Source organism: Uranotaenia lowii, chromosome 1, assembly GCF_029784155.1.
Source record: "Uranotaenia lowii strain MFRU-FL chromosome 1, ASM2978415v1, whole genome shotgun sequence".
NCBI classification, from domain to species: Eukaryota; Metazoa; Arthropoda; class Insecta; order Diptera; family Culicidae; genus Uranotaenia; species Uranotaenia lowii.
Window position 1 is genome coordinate 123,208,847 of NC_073691.1, and position 27,905 is coordinate 123,236,751.

A 27,905-nucleotide genomic window follows, 5' to 3' on the forward strand; every position below is an offset into this window, starting at 1 on the left:
TACTGTGAAATTCATATTTTTGGACAGTGAAATTTATGGTTCTGCCAAAATTTACCATGAAAAAAGGGGGTTGTTAAGCAACTTAACAATGAAAAAATTAACTTTTTTCCATACTTTTTAGAACACAAAAATATGAAGTTTATGGTTATTACGTCTTCCAGTTCTTTTCGAGGAAACTGTAACATTCATCTTTTTACATAGAATTTTTATGGTTTTAACGATGATGAAGCACAATAAACTTCAATGTTTATTCATAATATGTAAAAAGCTCTCGTGACCGTGAAATTTCATGGTTCGAATAAGATTTTTTAGATTTCTTTCCCAAAAAAATTGTTAAAAAATAAATTTTTGTACTTGATTTCAATATTTTTATTTTTAAACAAATTGTTTCCTAATTCACTATGATGTACAACATGCACTCACTTAAACACTTTATTTTTTTTAATTTTGTACGACGTACTGGCGGGGCTCCTTCTGCGCAATCACGACTCCGGCACATCTCCATCTGGTCCATCTTCTTTAGCCCCGGGATGGTTTCGTCCAGAAACAGTCGCGGATTCTTGTTAACCACCTGGTTGCAGACCTTGCTCAAAACTAGATCCCCATCTGCCGGAAGCGCACGTAATCAGTGCCGTTGTTGTTCTCCGTGAAGCCGGATTTTCATTTTTCAGCTTACCCCGGGTCTTTCCTTTGCCTTTCTCTTGCATCTGCCTCTGAAAAAAAAAATCAAATTAATTTCTTATCATTAAACTCGTATACTCACAATAAGCATACTCACCGTTACCACAGGAATTTCGGTCACCTTAATTTAATTTAATTTAAGTCTGCTGCAAACAACGCGAAATCATCCGACAAAATGGCGCGCGATTATGAAAAATTTTCTTTACACGAAAAATTATGAAAGTGTAAAAAGAGCTAAAGTTTACCATCATTCGGATCTTCATTTTACCATGAAAAACACTGTAACATTAAAATTCACAAGAATAACACTGTCTTACGATGATACCTCTTTATTTGGATACGATAAAATATCAAGAACTAACTTTATATTTCACGGTTACCTTAAAGACTATGGTGATTTCAATGTATTAAGTGCTCGACTTGGATTTTGAAATAAGGATGATGTTAATCGTTAAGTTGAAAATCATTGTTCGCTTATATTAATACCATGGTCTTGGCTATTCGGGTTTGCATCTTTGCATCAGTTTGCAGGTAGCTCACGTATAGAACAAACATATAGTTTACGTATAAATCTTTTTTTTTTTTTTCAAAACTCTTGCTGATGGTTAAAACAGCAACAATAACCACAAACACCATTGATACCCCGAGCTGCATATCTCCAACTGAAGAGGAAAATAGAAAGCTTTCAGAAGAAATTCTCAAAAATTCATGTTCAGTGCTGGACTAAAAATATGCTTGATTTCAAAACTCGACTTGGCATAGACATTACAGCATAAGCAGGTACAAGTATTCTATTCACACAAAAATGACAAATTAACTGTACTTAAGCCCAGATTGCCCAAAGAAACACTAACCGTTTTTTGTACCGAGAGTTTTCGAGGTTAATTGTCCCGTCTCATCTGTACAAGCTCAGCAAGTATGCGTAAGAAATGTCTAAAACAACGTACAGAATAATACAAAAAAATTAAAAGATATTTTCATAAATGCGTAATGATTTTTTGCAAAACTATCTGGCATCTCTGACCGGCGTTTCGCTCATTTTTGACAGAAATCATGAACAGTATGTTTAACGGTTCCAGATCATTTTTACGATAACAGAAAAATTGAAGGAAATCGTTCATACCATTCCATCACCTTTCCAGATACCATCACTTTTTCACACAAGGTTCATGTTTCATTTTTATGATTTAAATTTTTCGTCGAAGTAAAGTTTAATGAAACAGCTACGTTTACAGAAAGAATCACTTTTTCTGAAGATGTAGATGTATCGTTTAGACCGTTTGAGAAATAGTTTTTTAGTATGCGGGTAGACCTATCCGTTTTGAAAATTTTAGACAGTAAAATAAAAACTATTAAACAACTTTTGGCATTTCATTGGCATATTCATACTTCGAGTGTATGCTCGCACCTTCCTCTTTACCCCGTCCATAAGGTTCTGTACAACGTCAGGTTATAGTTTTTGAACTGAAATCCATTTTCTCTTGAAGTCCGTCTCCGATTTGACAACTTTTGGATTCTTCCGGAGGGCCTGCTTCATAATCGCGTCCTTTGAATAGTGGCACGAAGCGAGATCCGGCCAGAAGATGGTCGAGCCCTCGTGCTGCTTCAATAGTGGTAGTAAGCGCTTCTGTAGGCAATCCTTAAAGCAAAACTGCCCGTTTACCGTGCCGGTCGTCACGAAGAAGGGGGTTCCGCTTTCCGCAAGAGCAGATCGCTTGCCACACCATGTACTTTTTGGCAAACTTGGATAGCTTCTGCTTGCGAATCTCCTCCGGAACGCTGAATTTGTCCTCTGCGGTGAAGAACAACAGGCCCGGCAGCTGACGAAGGTCCGTTTTGACGTAGGTTTCGTCGCCCATTACCAGCCAATGCGGCTTCGTCAGCATTTCGGTGTACAGCTTCCGGGCGCGCATCTTCCCCACTATTTTTTGCCTTTCGTCGCGGTTAAAAGCCTTCTGAACCTTGTATGTGCGCAGGCTCTCCCGCTGCTTGGTCCGTTGGACGAATGAACTTGACAAATTCAGCTTTTTTGGCAACATCCCGAACCGAACTTCTCGGATCACGTCTAAACTGCTTAACTACGCGCTTGTGATCTTTTTCATTGACGGAGATCCATTTTTGCCGTTCTTCACCTTCCGAAGTATCATTTTAGTACTCTGCTGACCGTAGATTGGACGATTCCCAGCATATTACCGATGCTCCGATGTAACAACTTCGGATTCTCGAAATGAGTGCGCAGGATTAATTCACGACGCTCTTTATCGTTCGACGACTTTTTTCCAAACTTACGAAAAATTGACAGTGAAGCATGGCCAACGTGATCTATACACTCTTATCCGATTATAAGCGAAAGCTAAACATATAATTCCTAAAAAATAAATTTCTACAGCGTTTTTTTCCGTGATGCAATTTGATGTGACATACCCTTTATCAAGGCCCTACAATCTCTTATGGGAAATTTTTAGTATAATTTTTAAAGTCATTAAATTATCTATATGTATTAAAAGCAATTCCCGTTTGTTTGTTTGTTCGATTTGTGTGTTTGTCTTCAATAGGCTCAGCCGCCTTAAGACCTAGAGAGCTGAAATTTGGCATGGATGCTCATTAGGACCAGGATTGATGAAAAATGTTTTTAGATTTTCTGAGGACCCCTTTTGAAGGGGGTCCATACAACACAAATATTGTTTTAGCGATATTAACGTCATTGTACATCGGATTGAGATGAAAATTAGCACATGAGTATCCAGGTATTCAGGTCCATATTACCTGCTCACTGTTTTAGAGGCATTAACAGTATTGATGTGGATTGATGTGGAAATTGGCACACGGGAGTTTTCAGGGACGAGCCATTGATTTTAATCATCCAATTTCGTGCGAGGGGTCGGAAAAAAGGATCGTCCATAAATATTACCTAATCACTGTTTTAGCGACATTGACGTTATTATTCATTAGATAAATATGAAAATTGGCACAGGGAAGTTTTCAGGGATGGATAATCGATATCAGGTATAAAATTCGGTGTTACCTGTTCACCGTTATGTACATTGGATTTCAATGAAAATTCACGCATGTGAGTTTTAGAAGACGGTCAGCCGATTCCAGGTATAAAATTTTGTGAAAGTTGTCGACCAAAGGGGTCGTCCAAACTAAATGTTCACTGTTTTAGCGATATTTACGTTATAATACACCGGATTGAAAGAAAATGAGGCACGTGAGTTTTTAGAGACGAGCAATTGATTCCAATTGTCCAATTTCGGGGCAGAGGTCGGCAAAAGAGGTCTTCCGTATTACCTGTTCACTGATTTGCGATAATGACGTTTTAATAAATTGGATTAAGATGAAAATTGATATTGACATTATTGTTCATTGGATTTCAATGAAAATTCACTCATGTGGGTTTTGAAAGACGGATAGCCAATTTCAGGTATCAAGTTTTATATAAAGAGTCGGCCAAAGGGTTCGTCCATATTACCTTATCACTGTTTAGTAGATTTAGATGAAAATTTCCACTCGGAAAGTTCAAGGGACGAGCAATCGATTTCAGGTTTAAAATTTGGTGTAAAGGATCTGCAGAAGGGGTCATTCATATCAACTGTTTATGATTTTGGATATTGGTAATTAAATGGATGTTAAAATAAGCACACGAGTTTATTTTAGATAAGACGAATCGATCCGAATTGTGGAATTATGAGTTAAAAGTTGGTATTCAATTTCGGATAATCATGCAACGAAAAAGCGTCATTCTCATGAAATAGCGCGATAGTTTTCGCGATATTTTTGTGGAAATGGGAAATATGGGTAAACGTAAGAATAGAAGAACGGGGTTTGGAAAGAAACAAATACGTTGTTAATAGGGGTGGTTTTCAAACTTTTCAATAAGAATATTCTTACTGAAAAGCTATTTTTTATTCAGTGTAAGGAAAATTATACTTTGTTTGAAAAGTATAACCTTTTTTTATCACATTTTTTAAATTGCTTGCGAAACGAAGTTCGTACGGGATCAGCTAGTTGAGTTATAATTATCATCAAAATTTGATTATTTATAAAATCCTCATAGGATTTTTTTTTTTTTTTTTTTGTTTTTCTGGGATTTTAACACTCTCGTGTTATTCATCCCCTAAATCCTCATAGGAAGCAATGGGAGTTTCTAGAGAAAATATTTAGGAGCATAGGAGGTGTAAGAAAACATATGATCGCATCATTTACCAAAACGAATCCTGATCTATACCTTTCTTTACTAACACAACCATTCCCGAAATACTTGAAATGGATTTGCAGACGTATAGACGGTTTCCATTGCTGGTGATACTAACTTATCCCTGCTGCTGACTTTTTCAAAATAATATTTCGATATATGCTCAACATTCCTTCCATTTATCCTCATTGTCCTAGTAGGGATCCCAGCAAACAATTTTGTAGTTATTCACTCATGCTGTTTTGATATACGTTCCACGTTCCATTTACATTATAGAATGATCGGATGAAGTTGAAAAAAAAACAGAACTTACCTGCCAAAGTGGAGGCAATACACATACAATAATTTCATTTCTTTCTAAACCGACGAAAACTACACCAATTGGGCGTTATCCGGCTCCATATTCGTGTCTTTTAGATAAATGCAAGAGAGGGCAAGATTTTGCTCTCATAGCCTTCAAATCATCGTTGCCAGTGACAATATTTTCCAGTTCTCTCATTGGTCATTATTAATAAATTCTCGTCTGATTTTTAGCCATCTGGATGCACTGCTTGTTGCAGAGAGAACATGACGATGATTTTCTCACTTGAAGCCCGCGCGGGAGCAAAATCATTTAAAAATTTGCAATCATAGCGAACTTTCTATGATATTCGATTTAAACTGACTTCAGACGACATTTTATACGATCTACTCACTATGCAACACCATTGTGAACGACTTAAATTATCATTTCTTATAAGATTTCATGTTTGCTGGGACGACGTAGCCGGCGCCGTTATCGAACATTTTCAAAAAGAGTGAGCATCAGTTTTGTCCACTGAGGATGTACTGCCACTCCCACCTGCCACTTTTTTCCAGGAGTAACAAAATAGAACAAAAAAAAACGAACATCGAATCCAGCTTATTATAACGCGAAGATCAACATGATTGATGTTGACGATTGACGCGCTGGAAAGATGTAAGAAGAGGCAAATCGGCTCATTTCTTATTGATTTTGTATGGGCCCCCGTGTTAGATGTGGGAGGGGCGATCCTGTTAAATCATTTAACCAAAACTAAGCGAGAGTGTATCAGATTTAATGAGAATCACTTGATAATTGTATGAGATTTATTTTATTTTATACTGATTTTATATGGGACCTACTGGTTTAAAGAGTGGGAGGAGTCGTTCCAAAAACTGTATCGTCTCGTTTTCTTAGAACTTTTTCCGAGTTAGGTTGTATTAAACATTGATTTTCCGCACATGTGTCAAATTTTTTTCTTCAATCGGGCCACCCTTTTTCAGGTTTCACCTTAATTTTCTAAAATAGAATTTAGTTGTTTTTTTTTTCAGCGGCATTTGCATCTTCAAAGATCGTAGAAAATTTATGATCCCAAGGCGTTTTCAATTTACGGTGCTAAAATAGACTTTATTTGTGCTGTTCGAAATGATGAACTGAAAAACTACTTTCGTACAATAAACTGGCTCACGTGTTTTTCTTCTTGTTTCCAGGTCACAGGACGCTCGTCAAAGAAACGGTACCGCTGCACTCGAAGCTCCTGATAAAGTGTAACTTCGATGATCCTCTGTGGTACAAGAATGGAAAACGGATCACGGCCGACGCCAAACGCGCAAAATCGTAAGTTTTAGACTCAAGAAATCATTACATAAATATAACAACATTTAACTATGATTCGGTCACGGTTTAAGGACCAGAATAAGACCTGGATGTTTCGTAGCTTTCAGGTCCTTTTAAGGGAACAAGTTATGGTTCAGGGACTTTGAAAATACTGTTTTCATTTTCTAACTAACTGACGTGAAAGGGCCAAGCAATACCAATATATAGATTTTAGCCTGCGATTATATAGTAGTCTCGAACTTTGCCGAAAACTTTTTTTTCCGCTAAATTGCATTATCTTTAAAGTGTATTTTAATTTCCTTAAAAAACACATTCGTATATTTTTTATTACACATGCTTATAAACAAAATTTCGGGTTGAACCGAAACTGCACACAATTAAAACAACACAAAGCTGGAAAAACTAAACATTTTCCCGTAGGACAAATTCAAATTCATAACTTAAATTCCGCTTTGATTGATAGCTGCAATAAATTATGCGACATCCAAAAGTGACTTCCGAGTCACATCAGAGGCACGCGTTTATGTCATATCATAGAAATCTTTAGCAGGGAAAGTTGACAACATACCGAGCATATGCTCGGTTTGATTGTATGTGGCTGAAAGCAAAATAAACATATCTACTCGAGAACGAAGTCTTCAGAGCGACAACTCCTCGTTGGTTACCGAAACAAAACAAAAAACCACGCTGAGATCCACGTGCCTCCTGTTACTTTTCAACAGCGAGTCAGAAGAAAAAAAATCAACAACGATGCATTTCCCCGATCATCATCATCATCATCACCATGATCGTTTGGAAAACAAAACGGATAGAGTCTCATACCATAAATACAACCTTTTGAACGCGGTTTTCCCCATCAACTTCGAAACGACTTGTTTCGGTTGTTTGAGGCTAAGAACTGATCAACTGCGATCGTCTTCCATTTTTTTTTTCTTGCTTCTACTTTGAGTCAGACTGACTGATCTCTGATGGATGAACGAGCTCCTAGCAAGTAGGAGGAAAAAAACTGAGAAACCTTTACGAGATCAACCTATGACTTTTGGTTCCCCTGCTCGGTCCCATCCGGTCGCGTACCAATAGCCCGGACGGAAAATCGGGAAAACATCCGCCTCACAATAACAATAAAATTGCGATTTATGAGTTGGAAAATGCACTACCAACCAAGCCATTCAACATACGGACGAGACGGACAGATCTTTCCGCTCTGTCATTGACATCAGCCCGGACGTCTTTTTCCTTACCCAGAATACCATCAACGTTCTGAGTGGGGAGTAGATCACCCGAGAAAGAGTTGACGGGAGGATATTGGAAGCAGGAGTTGATGGAGATATTGACACTTAGGCTGATGGAAACATCGTTTCGATAATTGAATGCTTCCGTGCTGCTTTTGTGGAATTGTGTGATCAATGAGAGGGCCAAAGACTGGGGTGCGGAAGCTGAATGATTAATTTTATGACTACATAACGACACAGCTAGAAGCTTGGATGTTCATCAATCAAGCAATGAATTTGAAAAAGTTAATACTCAGAACTAAACAGAAAAACTAATTCATAAATTTGTTTGCTGATAAATGTGAGAGAAGGTTCAGACGTCTGAAATTCATATGGAAAAAATTGAAAAGAAAGAACTGAGTTATGAAATTACTAGGACGATATATACGAAAAACCGCTTTTATACAAACGACAAGCATTTCAAATCACATGTTCTTGAGTTCTTAATAACTGCAGTAAAGGGTGATACGGTCAAAATTTGGTCAATATCAACTTGACGTATTTCTTTCAATTTTGCATTTAAAAACCTTGAACACCCCTCATTTTGAAGGTGTGAGTGTGTAGAATGTTGCTCCTATTTTGATTTTGGAATTCACTCTTCAGTTGTCAAAATGCCGTCCAAGGAAGAAGAGCAGCGTATCAAAATTTTGCTCGCTCATCGCGAAAATCCAAGCTACTCGCACGCAAGGCTGGCAAAATCGCTAAAAGTTGCCAAATCAACCGTTACAAATGTAATTAAAGTGTTTGGGGAACGTTTGTCGACAACCAGGAAGTCTGGATCGGGGGGAAATCGAAAACCGGAAGCCGCTGAGACGACAAAGAGAGTTGCCGGTAGTTTCAAGCGAAACCCTAACCTCTCGCTCCGAGATGCCGCAAATAAGCTGGGTGTATCGTCTACAACCGTGCATCGAGCCAAAAAACGAGCCGGACTATCGACTTACAAGAAGGTAGTGACTTCAAATCGCGATGATAAACAAAATACGACGGCCAAAGCGCGATCCCGGAGGCTGTACACGACGATGCTGACGGAGTTTGACTGCGTGGTAATGGACGACGAAACCTACGTCAAAGCCGACTACAAACAGCTTCCGGGACAGGAGTTTTATACGGCAAAAGGAAGGGGAAAGGTAGCAGATATTTTCAAGCACATGAAACTGTCAAAGTTCGCGAGGAAATATCTGGTTTGGCAAGCCATCCCTACATGTGGCTTGAAAAGCAGCATTTTCAAAGCTTCCGGGACTGTCAACCAAGAAATTTACGTGAAAGAGTGTTTGAATAAACGTCTGCTGCCTTTCCTGAAGAAACACGGTTGGCCCGTACTGTTTTGGCATCTTGCTATTACGGTAAAAAGGCCATGGAATGGTATGCCGCCAACAACGTGCAGGTGGTTCCCAAGGACAAGAACCCTCCCAACACGCCAGAGCTCCGTCCAATTGAGAAATACTGGGCTATTGTCAAGCGGAACCTAAAGAAGACCAAAAAACCTGCTAAGGACGAGCAGCAGTTCAAGGCAAACTGGATTTCTGCGGCGAAGAAGGTGGACAAGGTGGCTGTACAAAATCTGATGGCAGGGGTTAAGCGTAAGGCCCTGCAGTTCGGATTTGATTTTTTAAATAAACGGTTTCACCGATTTACACGCGTTTTTCCTTGACCAAATTTTGACCGTATCACCCTTTATTGGACAACAAAACTGGAACAAAATCATTCATTAGTTAGACGTAATCAAAAATTATGATTGTTCAAGCTTTTTAGGAACAATTTTTTTTGAAAAGGTCTAGTGTTGGCTCTATTTTGCAGTTCATCTATATATATAAAAAGCAATTTCTGTATGTTTGTTTGTTTGTTTGTTTGTTTGTTTGTTTGTTTGTTTGTTTGTCCTCTATAGACTCAGCCGTCTTAAGAGCTAGAGGGCTGAAATTTGGCATGGATGCTCATTAGGACCAGGAATGATGAAAAATATTTTCAGATTTTCGGATGACCCCTTCTAAAAGGGGTCGTCTATACAAGTCAAGTATTGTTTTCGCGATATTGACGTTACTTTTCGTCGGATCGTGTTGAAAATTTGCACATGAGTGTTTTGAAAGACAAGCAATCGTTTTCAGGTGTCAAATTTTGTGTAAGGGGTCAGCCAAAGGGGTCGTCCATATTACCTGTTCGCTGTAAATGCGTTGACGTTATTATACATCGTATTCAGATGAAAATTGGTACACGATAGTTTTGAGTGACGTGCAATCGATTTGAGGTATCAAATTCAGTGTAAGGGGCCGGAATAAGGGGTCGTCCATATTAAATTTTCAGTATTTTAGTGATATTGACGTTTTTATCATCGGATTGGGGTGGAAATTTGCACATAGGAGTTATTAGGGACAAGTAAATGATTTCACTTATCCAAACTAAAATCAAGGGTCGAACAAAGGGGTCGTCCATATTAACTATTCACTGTTGGTGCGATATTGTCGTTGTTATACATCGGATTTAGACAAAAATTGGTATTCGAGAGTTTTGAGAGATGAGCAATGGATTTCAGGTACTAAATTCAGTGTAAGGGGCCGGCAAAGGGGGTCGTCCATATAAACCTTTCAATATTTTTGCAATATCGTCGTTATTATACATCGGATTGGGATGAAAATTTGCATACGGTAGTTTTCAGGGACGGGAAATCGATTTCAGATGTCACAGGTTTGGTAGGGGTCGACGAAAGGGGTCGTCGATATAAATTAATTTTTCACTGTTTTAGCCATATTGACGTTATTATGCAATGGATGCAATGAAAATAAGCACACGGGAGTTTTGAGGAAAGGGCAATCAAGTTCAAATATTGTATAAGAGGCCACCGGGAGGGGTTTACCATTTTGTCAATAATTGCGTTGTTATGCAACGATCGAGTCAAAATTTATACACGGGGGTTTTTGGCACAGCCAATTGATTCCTGATTTCAAATTTAGTAGCAGACGAAAGAAAAAGTAATCGTCCAATATGTTTGCAATTATTACTTAACAATGAATTCGGAAGTGCTTCTAGAAAATGTTCGGCAATTGACTTTCATACAAACTGTGCATGACATATTCCAAATTCAAAGCGAAACGGAGTTCGTATAGGATCAGCTAGTCCACCTATAAATTATCTTCCAAAAGTTCTTCAAACAAAATTGAGTTTTAAAAACATGATGGAATTTCATATAATCACTGTTTGATTAAAATGTTTTTGTAATTCCATCTTGTTTGAAGAACTTTTAGAAGACAATTTACAAGTGCAAAATAGATGCAATACTACGACTTTTGTAAGATGTGACCGAAAACACATCGAAATCGTTCCTAAAATGCTAAAATGATCATTATTTATTATTTACGTTTTGAAAATGGGAGATTTTGTTTTATAATAAAACATTCTCTATGAATAACGGAGCTTCATCATGATTTTTTAAAGTAATACTGATTAGTTGCCGACATAGAGCCGGAATAGAGACAAATTTGTTCAAGAAAGTTGTAGACATTATTAAAATATGAAACTTTTCAGAAATTATATGTGCTCTATCTCTATGCAGTGCAGAGTTATAAAACTTTAAGTTTAGTATTGAGTATCTCAACAAATATTAAAAACAAATATTAAAATTTTGGGGATACCGTTTTCCGTTTGAGCCACCACAATGCACTGGGTGGATTGCACACATTCAATGAGCCACTAATAGTTGATACCAAAAATTAATTAAACAGCCAAAATGTACATATTTTTTAAGTTTTTTCAAAACTATTTTAAAATCCATTTTTTGTGCGAAAAAACATGTGCGGGTAAAATGGTCAAGGGAGGGGGGGGGGGGGTCCACGCAAATAACTCGGAATAGAAAAAATCTTTCTGTGTGTGGTAATTTCAAGTGCACAGCAAGAGACTGGTCACGACCAGACATTCCCGGTGCATGTTCCGTATACCCAATGGAACCAGATTCTGAGTAATACAAAAAAAAACATCATGCGACCACTCTAAATACTCGGAAATCTAAAACTAGGGACCAAGTTCTGTAAACTTTATTTGTAATGTCCAGACATGTCCCAGATAACCTTGAATTCAATAGCTTGTAGTATTTGGAAAGTTAAAATGAAAATAAACACTGTCCATTTTACCAACCCCATTTGCCGCACTATATATTTTTTTTAAAACAGTCAAATTTAACAAAAAAATAATTGAAAAAAAAAAACACTTATCTTAGATGATATCTGTTGATAAGAACACAGATATTTGTACATAAAACTCGGCGGAAAGGCGTTTAACACTTTAAAAAACGTTAGTTGTTGTAGGCCGAAAACAATATCACCACCTAGAAAGTGCACGTGTGTTTTGTTTTTGTTTATTATTTTCAGTGTTTGACAGCTGCGTGTTCCATAGGGTGTATCTAATAGCCTCTAGTGATTCTGTGATAGGGTGGCCATAAAGTTTGCACTACTTTATAAAGAAATAAGTAAGATTTAAGGGGGTGTCCATTTTACCCAAACCTCCCCTACACAAAGTAAGCTGACGGACCACAATTCCATTTTCCAATATGAATTTACCACCACAAGCTGGAGAAAAATACACAAAACAAATTTGAAATCATCCACTTTGGCTTTACGTGAAATTCATAAGTAAGTTATGAGGAAGTAAAGTCGTTACTACCTGGGCGTCCTTGATACACTGTGGTTACTACAAAGTACTTGGTACACTGTGTTTCAATGTTTCAAGCGTCGATTCAAGTAGAATCGATATGACGCATCAAAATCTTAGTTTACGTGAAAAATCGCGTAGAAATAATTTATAAATTATTTTGCGTGTACACTTTTTTAACTTTTTGTTATTGAAAAGCCGTAGCACACTAACAGAGCCGAATACAGGAAACTTAATACGATTTTTGGATAAAAAATAAATGGCCCTCAGTTCACTAAATCTGACTCCTTTGGCTTAATTCTCATGATCATCGATGTTGTCGAGAATTCAAAAAGTACATAATACCTAAACTAATCTTATGCAAAACCTAATTTTGCGGCATTTGATACAAAATATCTAATAAATAGTTGCGTGCCAACTGAATTTCATCAAAATGATGAAAGATAGAGTAATTCCTAAAATTATTGTATAATTTTATTTAAATAAAAAAATTGAGACTCATTTGATATCTCGAATGGTGCCTATGAATTTTTATCCTACGCCAAAATATTCGAATATCAGTTATTTAAACCTAGGGACCGAAAATACTGTTCCCTTGTATAATCACATTAACAACTTATTATCATGCACATAGAATTTTTGACATGAGAAATACACTGTCAGTGAAAATACAGCTGTGAATGATAAAAATTTAATAGTAATTAATTGTAGTTGTGTAAACTAAACAGCATACATTGTTAATAAAATTATAACCATGGTTCTGCTTTCAAAACAGCCATGCCATTCATCTGCTGCTTTCATAATATTCAATGATTGAAACTTACTATATATTCTGTAAACTAACATGTAAAATATTAAAATAAACACTATTTTAGAATGTTCAGTTTTTTTGTGATTTTATAGAATATGAAAATCATTATGAAAACAAAAAAACAGATTCTCGAATTCTTGGAAAGCGACCAGTACCTAATGGTTTGGAGGTTGTTTCTCCGCCGTACACGCATTACAATTTGATTCCATTGCAGTGTTTACAAACATTGTTCAGAGTATAATACTCGCGCCCCTTTTTATTTGAATTTCCCGCTGCAACCAGTTTCTATTTTTAATTTCTTCTCTTCAGTTCTGTACCATGTCAGTAATTTTAGTTAACCGTCGAAATCGCACGTTGGTTATTACAGCTGGTTTGAAAATAAAAGAAGAAAAAACAAAAAAAAAAACCTTAGCGCTTAAGGTAACTTTTGGATCCTCCTGCTTTGGATTTTGGAATACACCGTGACGCACTTAACCCAATAAAAAACCGCTTCTCCATTGTAAGCACTTGAAAGCAGATACTCCAAGACACTTCTAGACGTTTGTAAGTCGTCCCATCGGAATGATCGAAATGTGCTCATTTGTCTCTACGTTGTATCTTTTTTTTTTCAAACGAATAACCAGAAGTCATTCAGGCCGAATGAAACGATTTTCGGAATCGAAATCCACTTAAGTATTCTAAAGTTGTTTTCAAATTCCTATACCGACATATTTCACGCGAAGTTTTATTATTAACCAAAACAGATCGCGGGTGTATCGAAACCGAAACCGGGCTGGGAAGGCCTCCCCATCATCTTTGCCATCTTCACCGTCGTCATATCCTATGTGTGTAACTTACCAACAATTCGGCCAAGTCAAACGCCTCGAGACGGGACCCCATTCCTGGCAGGCCGGTTGGTCGAGCGCGGAATCTAGTTTGACAGACCGATTAACCGCCAAACGGTAGCCACGTCGCGATGGCAACCACAAAACCACTGCCTGCCTGTCAAACTGAGCGTGACAATGTTGAGGAGTTGAAACGATAAATTAACATGCCGTTGACGTATTCTATGATGGTTTGTTATTGGTCCCTATTGTGGTCACAGTGCGGTGGTAGATTTTCGATAACAACATTGATGGGAATGGGAAAACGTGGTCAAGGCGAAGAAATTGCGAGACCACGACGTTCGATGGTCGCAGAAGTAGATCGAGATGTTTAGCCTCCACGCGAATCTTATACCTACAACATATTCGCTCGGGTTCGAAATGGGTTTAATGGCGATTGATGATGTTTTCCCTAAACATGGACCAGGGGCCATTGCATTGTTTGACAGATGAGAATTTGTGATCAAGTGAATTTGGTTTTCTACTTGCAACGAACATCCTCTGGCGAGAGTTGGAAGTAGAGATTTAGGAAAGTCAGCAACACTACCCAGGCTCAGTAGCAGCTGTCGAGATGCATTCGCCCCGCAGAAACATGTGTGGTATGTGTTTAATGGTAATTGTTGCTAATGGATTACAAATTGATGGTTGCAATGATAGCATAATGCATTCCGTCGCGAGTCGAACCGTGGTGGAGTCGATCGAGGTTACTGTTAGCTATAAGAAAGCTGTCACCGGGACTTATAAATCCAGATGTAATTAACAGTTTAGTTTAAGTTAAGCTAGCAGTTCTTCCTTCCCCACAATCTAAACAACAAAAACCGGGTTCGCTCACTCCGACGAGTGTTTCATAATAAAAAAAATGGGTCCGAAAAAGTCATTGTTTATTTGGGCAATCGGAGAAATTAAACATTTCTTTTTGGGAAGGTACCTACCTTCGCTCTTACATCCGAATAATATACTCGAAGCTGAGTTTAGATAAACAATCAGTTGGTACATCTGGAGCAGGTTTTTTTTAGAATTTAATATTATGATTTACTCCGGTGAGTTGCTAACGGACTGCCGGCACATGGCTACCAAAGCGGACTAGAATTGAGGTTAGGCGAAGTAAATTAAAATCATCTATAGCCAACTGTGTAACGATCGGTTAAGTCGATCGTTGTCCATTTGAATACATTTTGAATTATTTGAGGCGTTCAGGAATGTTTCGTTTCAGATTTATATGATCATGGCCAGTGTCTGATACAAACACGCTAATACCCTTATTGTTTAAAATTATTAGTTCGCTAGCTTTTGGATAGCGAAACAATTTCTTAGCTAATATTTAGGGAGCTAGTGGAGACAAAATTTCCGCTTACTGACAAGCAAACGCCAAACCTTCTAAATTTTGATTTTGCCACAGACGACATAAATCATCTATGATGCTCTTCCTGTTCGACAACTAATATTCGATCAGGTATTTGAATATGTTTGAATAATTCCTGCAGATTTGCAGATAATGAGTCTCATTTTTAACTGGATTCATTTCAAAAGTGTAGACATTTATCGAATTGTCATTACCCCTGGACTTATGTCCCACTTTGAAGCCTCCCTCAAGCATGGATGTCCGAAAATATCAGCAGATATTTCTCGTTAAATATTCTAAAAATTGGCACAAAAGAGTTTAGCTGGCTCAGCTTAATAACAAAAAGAAAAATCCTGAACGTTTTCCAGAATAACATTCAAAATTTTCTCATACAAACTCGAAACTTAAGTTTTTCTTACTCTTTATAACCAAAACCAACCTTTTTAGACCTAAAGACCTACGGAATTAAAAAAAGTGAGTTAAAATCGACTCAGTCTAGTGAAGAATAGCAAATTTGTCTTCTAAATAGTGATTTTGTAACCGGTTGTTTACAAATCGTTTGATTTTTGTTTTAATTTTGCAGTTTTGTATGTTTAACTCTAGAAAATTCTTGTTCCTTGTCCAGTCTCATAACAAGATATTGAGCACCACAGTAGGCTACATTTTTACTGCTGGCTGCTGTCAATTAAGAGAGGAGGAAAAGTAGGAAAGAAAAGAGATTTTAAGGCTTAAAGGGAGCTTGCTTCCGGAAAATTCGCTCTCTTCTATAACAGCCGTCCGCGAGTTAAGTCGGTTTCCGTACAGTGTTCGTGAACATCCAAGGATTTCATCCTTGAGATATGTGTTCTACTTCTACACGGATCGGCCCGCAGACCCTTAGTGGTCTCGCGTCTAAACGTAAAAGACCAGCATCATCGTCCTCGCGTTCGGCGGAACTCTAATTCATAAAGAGGACTTCCCTTCTCGGCCTGTCAGAAAACTGGGCACTCTCGTGGGCAGGCCGATTAACCGCCAACGAAGGAAGACGCCTGCAGCGACCGAGTCCAGCAACGCCCGCTGACGCCGACGGTTTCGTCAGCCCGTCGATACGCCAATACATCGACGGCCCTCCTGCTTCCGGAACCACGATGTCGCGACGCGACGCAACACCACCAGCAGCACATTACGGTTAGTGATCACTTTCACAGGCCAAGTAACAGACAGACAACACGCCGCAAAAAACATTAATAAAAATACCTAGAGACATGAAATTTCCGTTTTTGTGTATTTTATCCGTGAAGTCCTTGGTTACCCAGTGGCCTGCTGGCCCTGTGGTTCTGTACTCTGAGAGTACCTAGCCTTGGCTGATATAGCCGCTGCTTTTTATCAGTAACAACATTTATAAGTATCGTCATCGATAATGTTTCAAAAATATTTCAAAATTCTTGAAGAGGTTCTGTTTTCGAGGTGGTGTGGTGTGGAGTGCAAAATATGATCGTTGATTGCAGAATGTTTAAATGACTGAAGAAGCTACGGTGTTTCACCCAAAATCAGATTTCATATTTTGGAGCAGCTTTGTTCATCAAAGTTTTTTTTTTAAATCCAATTCCTTCAATATTACTTTTAGTTGACATATTTTTGCATCATTTTTTTCTATCAAAACTTCAAAATATGAATTGTAATTATTTTAGGTTTTGTCCAAACAAAATTTTCACCTTTTTTTATCAAAGCATAACGATTGTGCATCTGTAGTCAAACTTTTTTTTCTCGAGAATTTACCTTGACTACGAAAAACAACTCAACATTAAGGTTTACTTTCTAGACTAAGGTTGCCAGATGGCCTGGTTTTATCCGGGTTTGCCCGGATATTTAATATAAAATTTGGGAACAGTCTTGCTCGAGCCGGTTGCCTGGATTTATTCACTTTATTTGGAAAATCAAACAAAAAAAAAGCAAATTGTGTTGTAAAATATTTTATTTATACCTTCAAAACGAAATTTTTAGAACAAGTTTTAATAAAAAATAATTATGAATAGGATTTGGAAGCCTAAAATACGGTCAATAAAATCCGATTAAAATTTTTTTTACAACTTTTGTTTTCTTGATTTTAGTTGTGTAATTTCTGGAACTGGACTAAATTTGCCCGTATTTTGGTCGTCAATTTTGAAATCAAATACCCGGATTTTGCCAAGTTTTTAGATAAAATAGCCCGCATTTGTTCAGCCCGGATACCTGCTGAAAAAAATACTGGCAGCCTTATCCTAGACCCGCCTTCAGTACGTGTTTTACTCCAAACTTTTCTATTATTTCGTTTTTCATACTGAATTGAAGAAAACATGAGGAACTTCAAGAGATGAACCAAAGAAAATTGAAAATCTTATCTTCAATCAACTACATGTTTCCTAAATCAAAATTCTTTCATTCAAAGGCTATACTAAATGTCTACTGTCACTTTATTCAACTATTTGGTCAGTATTTCGTTTATTTATCAAAATATCAATAAAAAACAAGTTTTGTTTTTGACCGATTCTCACCCTATTAGACTTATATTAACTTTACTAAACTCAGCTAATTATATCAACTATATATTCAAATCAAGAATAACATAGTCCCATCTTTCCGCTGCTTTCCAGACTCAAATTCAACTCGATCAAAAAATCGGATGCCGGTTACTACTCGTGCGGTTCGGAGTTCAACGAGTGGTCAAACCTAACGCTTTCGGTGTTCAGCCAGCACGATGCTGCCGATCTGTATCAGAGCGATTCGCCGGGAAACGGCGGCAGTCCTCGGGTTGCCAATTTGGAGAAGAAAAGTCTTCATACCGCAGCTCACACCAGCAGTTCAAGCCCCCTGGAAATCGTGGATAATGAGCTAAGTGAAGGGCCGCCAAGGTTTGTAGTGGGCCGTAGCGATCAGGTGATTACTGTGGCCAAGAAAGTCGGCGATAGCCATAAGCTGAAATGTGAGGTGGCCGGGGAGCCCAAATTTTCTTTGAGCTGGCTCAAGGATGGAGAGGTCCAATCAACGAAGATCGGCAACAAACTGTCCCTTCACTTGGCCTCACTGGAATTCGAGGATGCTGGGGTTTATGTGTGTAAGGTCTGTAATGGATTAGTCTGTGTGAATTCGACTACACATTTGGAAGTGATGGATGACCCCAAGGATTCCTACATCGAGTACAATAAGATGGAAAGTCACTCGCAATTGTCCAACAGTGAAGAACCGGAAGACAATGTTGATGTCGATGCTCAATATAAAGACTACAACGATTCGGCTGACGACGAAGATTTGGAAGATGATGAAGAGGTCGACGGTGAGTTGGAGAAGCAATCGAGTGCCGATGGTGAAACAACGGATCGACAGCCTTCAGTTGTGACTACGCATAATAGTGAACTTCAACCTGGACCTCCGTTTTTCACGAAACATGAGCACATGATCGCGCTGGTGCCCAAGCCTTCCGGCAATATGGTTCGCTTGAGATGTCCAGCAGATGGCAATCCCATGCCTAACATTACCTGGACTAAGGACAACGAGAAGATTTTCCGTAACATGGGTGTGGTGAAGTACGCCAAGTGGTCGATCGTGTTGGAAGATCTGGTTCCCAAGGATTCGGGCGCGTACACCTGCAACGTGTGCAACAGCTTCGGGTGCATCAGCTTCACTACCAAGCTGGAAGTGAAAGGTAAGATTTGGTTTAAATTTTGTATCTTGAATTATGTGTAGGATTCCCATCAAAAGACAACAAGATTTGTCAAACAACGTCTCTACTTAGAACTTTATGACCGTATTTGTTAACAAACATCTACCGACAATCGTAAACAGATCGTTTCCCAGCCCGGCCATACATAAAGGAAGGTTCTCTCACGAATATCACTGTTCTGGTCAATAGCACGGCCACATTCGAGTGTCGAACCATTTCCGATCTAGAGCCGCACATTGAGTGGATCAAGTTCCACATCACAGATACGATGCAGCCGGAAATACCAGAAAACATTACCAAATTGGAGGTACTTAAATACAGTTTCGATTTATCGAGGTGTTGGTATACGTAGGTGATGGTACACATAATTCATACCGGAGGTAGAAATGTGTTTAAATGATTGTTTTCTCTTTCAATTTCATCGGTCTATTGTAATATTTATGGTTAAGGTGAAGGTTTTTTGTTTTGTTTGAACACCACCACGTATTCTTCCTATTTTTTGCAGATCGGGTCAACCACAAGCCGATTATCACCACGGCGCCCAAGAACATTACCGCCATCGTCGGTGGTAATGCTTCATTCGAGTGCAAGGTGCTCAGTGATCTTACCATGATACGCCAATGGTTTAGAGCTAATGGGACCTGTGCCAACTGTACTTTTATTAAGAATAAGAAGGTGATGGTTCTTTTGGGCAATACACTGTATAACATAATATTAACCTTTGGGTTATTCTAGACCTAACAACCGTAATAATCTTCATTTAATCGAAAATTAATCAACAATAAGTAATGACAACAGAATGGTTTTTAACAGTAGTGAAAAAATGCATGAAAATGGCGTTGCAACCGTTCAATATCCAACTACATTTCCGAGTTATTGGTTACTTATCGCATGGCAGAAAAAAAAATTTACTAACGTCTAACGCAAAGTAAGCAACATTTTCAAAATCATCATAGACAACAAGAACATCAAATCAATCTCTGTATTCCAAAACAGCGTGACTTCGACAATCCCGAAATACTGACGATCGAAAATGTGACCCACGTGGACGAAGGTTGGTACACGTGCGTGGCAGCCAACACCCTGGGAGCGTCCTACGAGAGTGCCTACCTGTCGGTGGTCGATGAGCTACCGGCTGACGATGCCCCCACAGCACATCCGGTTCGGCCCCACTCGACGCTGATCATGATCATGACCGTGGTACTGTCCGGGTGCTTCATGGTCCTGGCCATCATCGTGGTCATCGTGTGCAAGAAACTCAAGCGGGAAAAGATGAAACACCGAGCGATGGAGCACGTCAACCAGTGGACCAAGAAGGTGATCGTTCTGAAACAGCCGGCCATCGAAAACAGCATCCCCGGGGTGACGGAGGCGATGGTAAGTGTAGTGTTCTCGGAATGGTTATTGGGTAAAAAGGTTTTTAATTGTAAACAAACACTGTAGCGGTCTCTCTAAGGGTAGCATTTTCTTCTGCACTTGAACTGAAACGCGTACTTGAGACAGATTATTATAAAAAAAAAATCAGTGTCTGGTATGATCGCCATAGGCTTCTAGCACTAGTCGGTATTTTTTTTTTCTTTGTCAAACTTTTAATAACATATCAATTCCCACGTGAGGGAAAACTGTACAAGACGCACAAGCAGTGTCAGTTGTTCCATCCCATAGATTTCCAAAATAACACTCACATATGGCTTCAAGTTAAGGTGATCGAACTTTATTTTTCTAGTTTAAATTAAGCTTTTCTAGCGTTATACAGCACTGGACCAAATAAAGTACGCGCTCTTATTAAACTTAACAGATCGTTTTTCTCTGCTTAGAAAATATTCCGTATATTTTAAAGTTAAAAAGGATTCAATTCCCTGAAAAAGACGTCGGACGGACCTGAAGGTTCTATTATTTGTTTATCCTTTTTAGGGCATTACTTTTTATCAAATTTCTCGGTAAAAATTGATGTCACCGTTTCGTCAATGCTTTGGCCATCCCAAACAGAATAATATTGGTTACCCGGAAACGTATCGTAATCAAACTTGCAATATGTTTCGTCGTTGATAACGCAAGCAGCAGTTGATCATATAATTTACGAGCTCTTGGTTTGACGGAAACAGACCGATTTTTCTGCGTCTTAGGTATATGTTTTTAGACTCTATCTTTCCTTGGTACGATGGTCAGTGCCGAGAAGGGATCCACGTTTTTGGCCGCATCCTGAACTGAGGCAGTTTTCTTACTGGCGTAAGCACGCTTTCCGGTCCAACGTTTTGTCCACCGGACCCGGTTTCCGCCCAGATTTTTTTAAGCGCACAAAGCTACTATCCTCTCCATACTTCCGAATCGAATTTACGAGTTTGCGCAGGTCCTCCTCGAGCAATTTGCACGTCTAGTGCCCGTAAAGGACAACCGGTCTAATGAGCGTCGTGTGCATGTTACACATTGTGCGAGGGCTAAGTCTTCTCGACCGCTGTTGCTTGTGGGTCCATAGGGCCAGCGCGTCTTTGGCGTACTGGTTAGAGTTCAAGTCATCTACGCAAATGTTCATGAGGTTATGGCATATTTACATAGTCAACTTTCTGTGGTCTGGTGGTTTCAGCATTTGTAAAATGCTAGCCATCAAAATTTCGAAAGACGCTAAGACTCTAAGAGTTAAGGAAAGAATATCTCATTGAAGAAACATAAAGTTTCACTTAGATCCAATGTATGTGTGTTCGTTTTTTTTAAAATATCCCAAAAGAATTCTGAGATAACTTCCAATTGGAGAATTACAATAAGCATTACCTTTTCCTGAATAGAATAGTGCGACAATACACAGCTGCAAGCTTCGTAGGTAAAATCTATTAAAAACCCTGGAAAGTGGGGTGCCTCAGGAATTGGAGAACGATTGCCATTGAACGGGTGAATTTGAGAAATGTTGTTCATCAAGTTGGATATGTCGTGAGACGAATAATAATGAAAATATGACAATAAAAAAAATACGCCTTATTTTTTTGTTGTCTCGATTGGCCGTGCCTCGGGGCAATTTGGCGGATTCCTGTTTTTTTTGGCATAAAACAAACGTTTTGGCTTTTGTACCACCCTAGTGTGTCTTTGGCTTAATGTCATGATGCCAAATCGGGCCAAAATATGATGGGTCCATCATGCTGCTTAATTATCGGCAATAAACGCTTCTGGAGGCATTCTTCGATATAGTTCTGGGTGTTCATTGTTTCCGATGTGACGTACGTGCAAGATATTTTGCCGCAATATCCTTGTCCTTGCGTACAGAGACGTAATTGTGGCCCAGGAAGGATTTTATAGTCTAATTTCACGTACGTTTCATCGTTCATGAAAATACACCCAGAACTTTTGCAAAATATTGATTCATACAGTTCAATCGGGCTCTTGGTTTGACAGAAACGCCTTGATTTGGATTCCTTTTAGGTTTTTTCTGCTTCCGGTACGTCTTGAGCCCAAGTCAATCTTTAGCACTCATCAAGTTAGATGTTGAAGTCACGACTTTTCTCACCACATCCCGAACGGAAGCCGATGGTTTCTGTTTGTAGGCATCCCTGACCTTTTTGTCGATAGCAGGCCTTACAAGACCAGATTTTCGACCACTCCTCGGTTCATCTTCAAATGTACAATGTTCATCACAGTTTTTAACAGCTGTCCGTACCGCTCCGATGCTCACATCCTCTTCTTTGGCCAATTTTCTCAATGAGATTCCACTCACAAAGTCACAACACACCACTTGTGCACGATACTTTTTCTCTTCTCCGGAGTAAGACCACGCATTTTGAAATGTAATCACATACTGAATGTTTTTTTATGTTATCACGTACAGAAATGTGTAAACAAAAGGACGCAGCCAGTAGAACTCGAAAAAAAGTTCCTTTCAAAATGACCGTTAACATTAGGAGTCCTTTAAATTTCTGGAACAGACATAAGAAGCAGAGTAATCATAGGATGAATATAATTTTTTTAATGTCTTTATTATAGAGATTTCCAGCTTTCAGCTGGTTCATCTCTTCGGATGGATGAATATAAGAAATCGCATATAGTCGATAAATTTGTATATTTAAAGAAGCTTGGCGAAAACACACCATGGAATTTTTATATTTTTCATTTGACTTTGAAATTTTCATTTTGAATTTTTTATAACTTGTGTCAGGAAATACTGCTTCTTCTGATATTGGCAGAAAATAAAGCTTAAAATTGGGCAATATCCATAAATTAAAAAAAATCCTCTTCAAGGTTGTCTGAATTTTCTGGATGAATTATTATACAAAATTTAAGTTTTCCGTACAAAATTAAAACTCGTTGCGCTTAGGTACTCGGAATGAATCAACCAAATCATCTCATACTTTACGATGACGCTTGGTAGCCCAAAAGATATCGAAAAAACATATGGGATCCTAAATTCAATTTTTGCCGCGGGCTAGTGCTTTATCATCAGCACACAACTTCGGTACACCATGCACAAGAAGTTTCTGACTAGTTAGACATGGAGCAGCAAGAACTTTATGTGGAAATTAAGCGCTTCGTTTACCTATGTCGATAAGGGTTTACGTCCTCTGAACGCTTCCGGTTGAAAACTCTTGTGTAACGTTGGTCCCATTCCTTAAAGTTGTGGTTTCATAACAATGAAAAAGATTTCTCGTGTTTTTGATCTAACCATTTAGCTTTTATATATCTGGTATATTGCATTTATTTCTTCCAGACTTTCGATGTGTCATGAGAATTTATAGATACAGAAAGTCGGTTGTACCTCTAGATTGTGTAACCCCGCTGATAAACTCACACCCTTCTACTTGGACTATAAGAACGCCGATTTCGATATCATTTCTCGCGTACTGGCCACTATAGACTGGGAATCCGAACTCGAACTAGCAAACCCTAATGCTGCAGCCGAAACTTTCTCGCACATCCTCAACTACGTAATCGACCGTCAAGTGCCGAAACGCACCGCCAATTCTAATCCTCGGACTCCATGGGCTACAGCAGCTTTACGACAACTGAAAACGACAATAAGGCGTGCCCTTTGAAATTACAACAACCACAAATCTCCGCATACCAAGGAAGAATATCTCAAACTCAACTCCGCCTAAAAAAAAGCCTGCCAACGTAGCTATCATAATCATCTTAGTCGAATTCAGCAAAACCTCAAGACTAGCCCAAAATCCTTCTGGAATCACGTCAAGAATCAGCGGAATGAACCTGGAACTCCATCCTGCATGTTCCTGAATGGCATCATGGCGAACTCTAACTCCGGAATCTGCTATCTCTTTGCCAATAAATTCTCGAGCATCTTTGATACATCTTCAATAACCGACGACCAACTGAATTGTGCCATCAGGAGTGTTTCACCACTGGGCTTTTCTTTAAACGGTATTACAGTCGAGGACACAACCATCTCTAAAGCAGCCACTAAGCTCAAAAACTCCTTCTCTACGGGCCCGGATGGGATACCAGCTACCTTCCTGAAGCGTTTTATGCCTTCTTTGCTGACTCCTATCAGGCTTATCTTCCAAGCTTCGCTTGACCAGGCCACCTTCCCCTCACTGTGGAAAGAAGCTTACATGTTCCCGGTTCATTAAAAGGGAGATAGGAAAGATGTTAATAATTACCGAGGAATTTTCAGCTCTGTGTGCTGCTATAGCCAAACTTTTCGAATTGGTGGTTTTAGATCCCATTCTGCAAGCACAACCTCTCCAACGACCAGCATGGATTTATGCCTCAACGCTCAACTACATCTAACTTACTAACCTTTACCTCGTTTGTGCATGATTGCTTTGCAAAGAAATCCCAAACTGATGCCATCTATACCGATTTGTCTGCCGCATTCGGCAAGGTGAACCATGATATTGCCATCGAAAAGCTCGCGCGTTTAGGATTTTGTGGTTCTCTTATTGGCTGGTTCCGCAGTTACCTTACTGGACGCAAATTGCCAGTTCGTACGAGTAACTGTTTTTCCAGGCAGTTCTCAGCTTCATCAGGCGTGCCTCAGGGAAGTCATTTAGGGCCGTTAGTATTCCTAATCTACTTCAATGACGTGCTGCAACACCTCAATGGACCAAAATTGGCGTACGCCGACGACTTGAAACTATACTACTCTATCAATGTCTCCGAAGATGTGAACTTCCTGCAGAACCAGTTTAACCTCTTTGCCTCCTGGTGTGATGCCAATCGCGTACCTATAAACCGTAGTAAATGTGTAGTAATATCATTTTCCCGCAAACGACGCCCGTTCTCAGCAGTTTTTTTCCTTGGAAACGATGCAATCTCTCGAGCTCTACACGTGAAAGATCTTGGTGTGATCCTCGAAGCGCGGCTGGATTTTAAGAATAACACCAACTATATCGTTGACAAAGCCTCCAGAAGCCTGGGTTTTTTTCCGCATGACGAAGGACTTTAAGGACATCTACTGCCTGAAGAGTCTTTACTGCAGTCTGGTTGGATCGATCCTCGAATATGCTTCTGCGGTTCGGTGCCCATCTGCTTTCATTAAGAATCGACTCTCCCGCACTTATGGAAGTTCTTCCACTTAGCGTCCGACCTCGTGGTTTGAGGAATCGGGATCTTCAGCTCTTCGTTCCTGTTAGACCAAACAATTACGGGGCCAACTCTGCAATAATTGGCTTCATCAAGACTTTTAACCGCTTCTCAGAACATTTTGATTTAAACGTTTCGAAGGTTGTATTCCGAAGAAGAATTCTTAGTGTTCTAAGTTCAGTGTAGATTTGTATTTGTAGTTAGTCTCTTAATTTGTAAATATCATTTGGATCAATATATGATCTGTTGATATAATAATTATAAATAAATACATAAACTGAAAGAAAAGGGCGCTTGTTCAGAATATTCAAAGAATCTTTCCTTCACAGCAAATGCCCATCGTTCGCATCGAAAAGCAGCGCTCAACCCTAGTCCAGAGTGGAAATTGCGACCCGACCATGATCTCCGAGTACGAGTTTCCGATCGATCTGAACTGGGAATTCCAGCGGAGCAAGCTGATCCTGGGCAAGAGTTTGGGCGAGGGCGCCTTCGGTAAGGTCGTTATGGCCGAGGCTCAGGGGCTAGTCAAGGGCCAGGCTTCGACGGTGGTTGCCGTGAAGATGCTGAAAGGTAAGGGTTAATGAGTTGAGTTGGTATGTTTCAAAGTTATTCATACGCTATTTGCGTTGCTTTTCAGAGGGCCATACGGATGCCGATGTAAAGGATCTTGTGTGTGAAATGGAGGTCATGAAGATGATTGGAAAACACGTGAACATTATTAACCTGCTGGGATGCTGCTGCAAGGATGGGCCCTTGTACGTGATTGTAGAATACGCTCCCCATGGTAACTTGAAGGACTTCCTCCGAAGTCATCGCTTCGGGACGGCAAACTACGACGATATGGTCAGTGGAGAGAAGGAGAAGAAGATTCTCACCCAGAAGGAATTGATTTCATTTGCCTATCAAATAGCTCGCGGTATGGAATATCTTGCATCGAGAAGGGTAAATATATTTGACAATTAACAAAATATATTGACGAAATACCTAATGTTTCTGTTTTCAACAGTGTATCCATCGTGACTTGGCTGCTCGAAATGTGCTGGTGAGTGACGGCTATGTGATGAAGATTGCGGACTTTGGTCTTGCTCGGGACATCCACAATCAAGAATACTACCGAAAAACGACCACTGGCAAGCTTCCTATCCGATGGATGGCCCCGGAATCTCTTGAGGAGAAATTCTACGACTCCCAGAGCGACGTGTAAGTGTTGGCAGTTGATAAGTCCCTTCACCAAAATGACAATTCGTTTTCTTTTTTTTTTTTCGTTTAGGTGGTCCTTTGGAGTGCTTCTGTGGGAAATAATGACACTTGGTGGTAATCCGTACTCTTCCATCCCAACATGGGACAATTTGCTTGAGCATCTTAAAAAGGGCAAACGATTAGAGCAGCCGCCGCTATGTTCGATCGATATGTAAGTGGTCTTGATTACTCCTAAAGCTATACTAGGTGTATTTACCCAACATTCCAATCTTTACAGATACATTTTTATGCGCGAATGTTGGCATTATCGACCGGAAGAGCGGCCAACCTTCAGCGATATCGTTCAACATCTGGACCGATTGGTGAGCATAACGTCTAACGAGGAATACCTCGACCTGGGATTGCCCCTGCTTGAAACACCACCCTCGAGTGACGACGATGAGGACGAATCCGATGAGAATGAAGACGACGATGATGAAGTAGATGGAGGACGCCGGTGCGAACGGGTACGGATGTATCCTTTCAAACATCACCATCACATCAACCACACTACCGAAAGTACTTTTTAAGGATCTGTTACATGCAATCCTCTCCCATGCAATAATAAAAAGAAACTTCCCGAAAGAAAAGCGGATAAGCCTATGAACGAATGCTCTCAAACTTTGAGGCTCAATCCTTTTTATGTAAATACAATCAAAACCATCAAACTTACTCATCGAAACTAAATTGTATTATAGAAATTCAGCGCAAAAGAAGGTCACCGGAATGATTGTGTGAGACAGCGAGTGTGAACCTTCCAAAACAAGGTTTTTAGTTGATAGGAAAAAGCACAAGACTGTATTTATTAGAAAGAAGAAAACAAAATATTCACCGTATTCCGCACGGTATAAACTGTCCCGCGTTGACAAGTGCTCAACCATACGGGAACAACTAGTCAGGGAGCCCTGCCACGTGAACGTCTCAAAAAAGCCATATATCGAAACTGAATGTGTCCATATAAAAACCATTTTATTCATTCTCAAAATTCTGGATGCAGACATTGTGTAAATATGTACAACTTAGCAGATTGAACCGTATTCAATGAAAGC

At 39.3% G+C, this 27,905-nt stretch overlaps 1 protein-coding gene across 1 annotated transcript; it reads left to right on the forward strand.

Annotated features, from left to right (window-relative positions):
• Positions 1–4,466: 4,466 nt before the first annotated feature.
• LOC129737882 (fibroblast growth factor receptor homolog 1-like) lies at positions 4,467–27,668 on the forward strand. Its single transcript, XM_055729046.1, has 10 exons — positions 4,467–4,485; positions 6,368–6,494; positions 18,029–19,077; positions 19,218–19,402; positions 20,092–20,472; positions 25,947–26,187; positions 26,255–26,559; positions 26,624–26,817; positions 26,888–27,028; positions 27,095–27,668. Exons 1-10 carry the CDS (start codon positions 4,467–4,469, stop codon positions 27,384–27,386), a joined length of 2,934 nt encoding a protein of 977 aa, XP_055585021.1. The 3' UTR covers positions 27,387–27,668.
• The last annotated feature ends 237 nt before the right edge of the window (positions 27,669–27,905 follow it).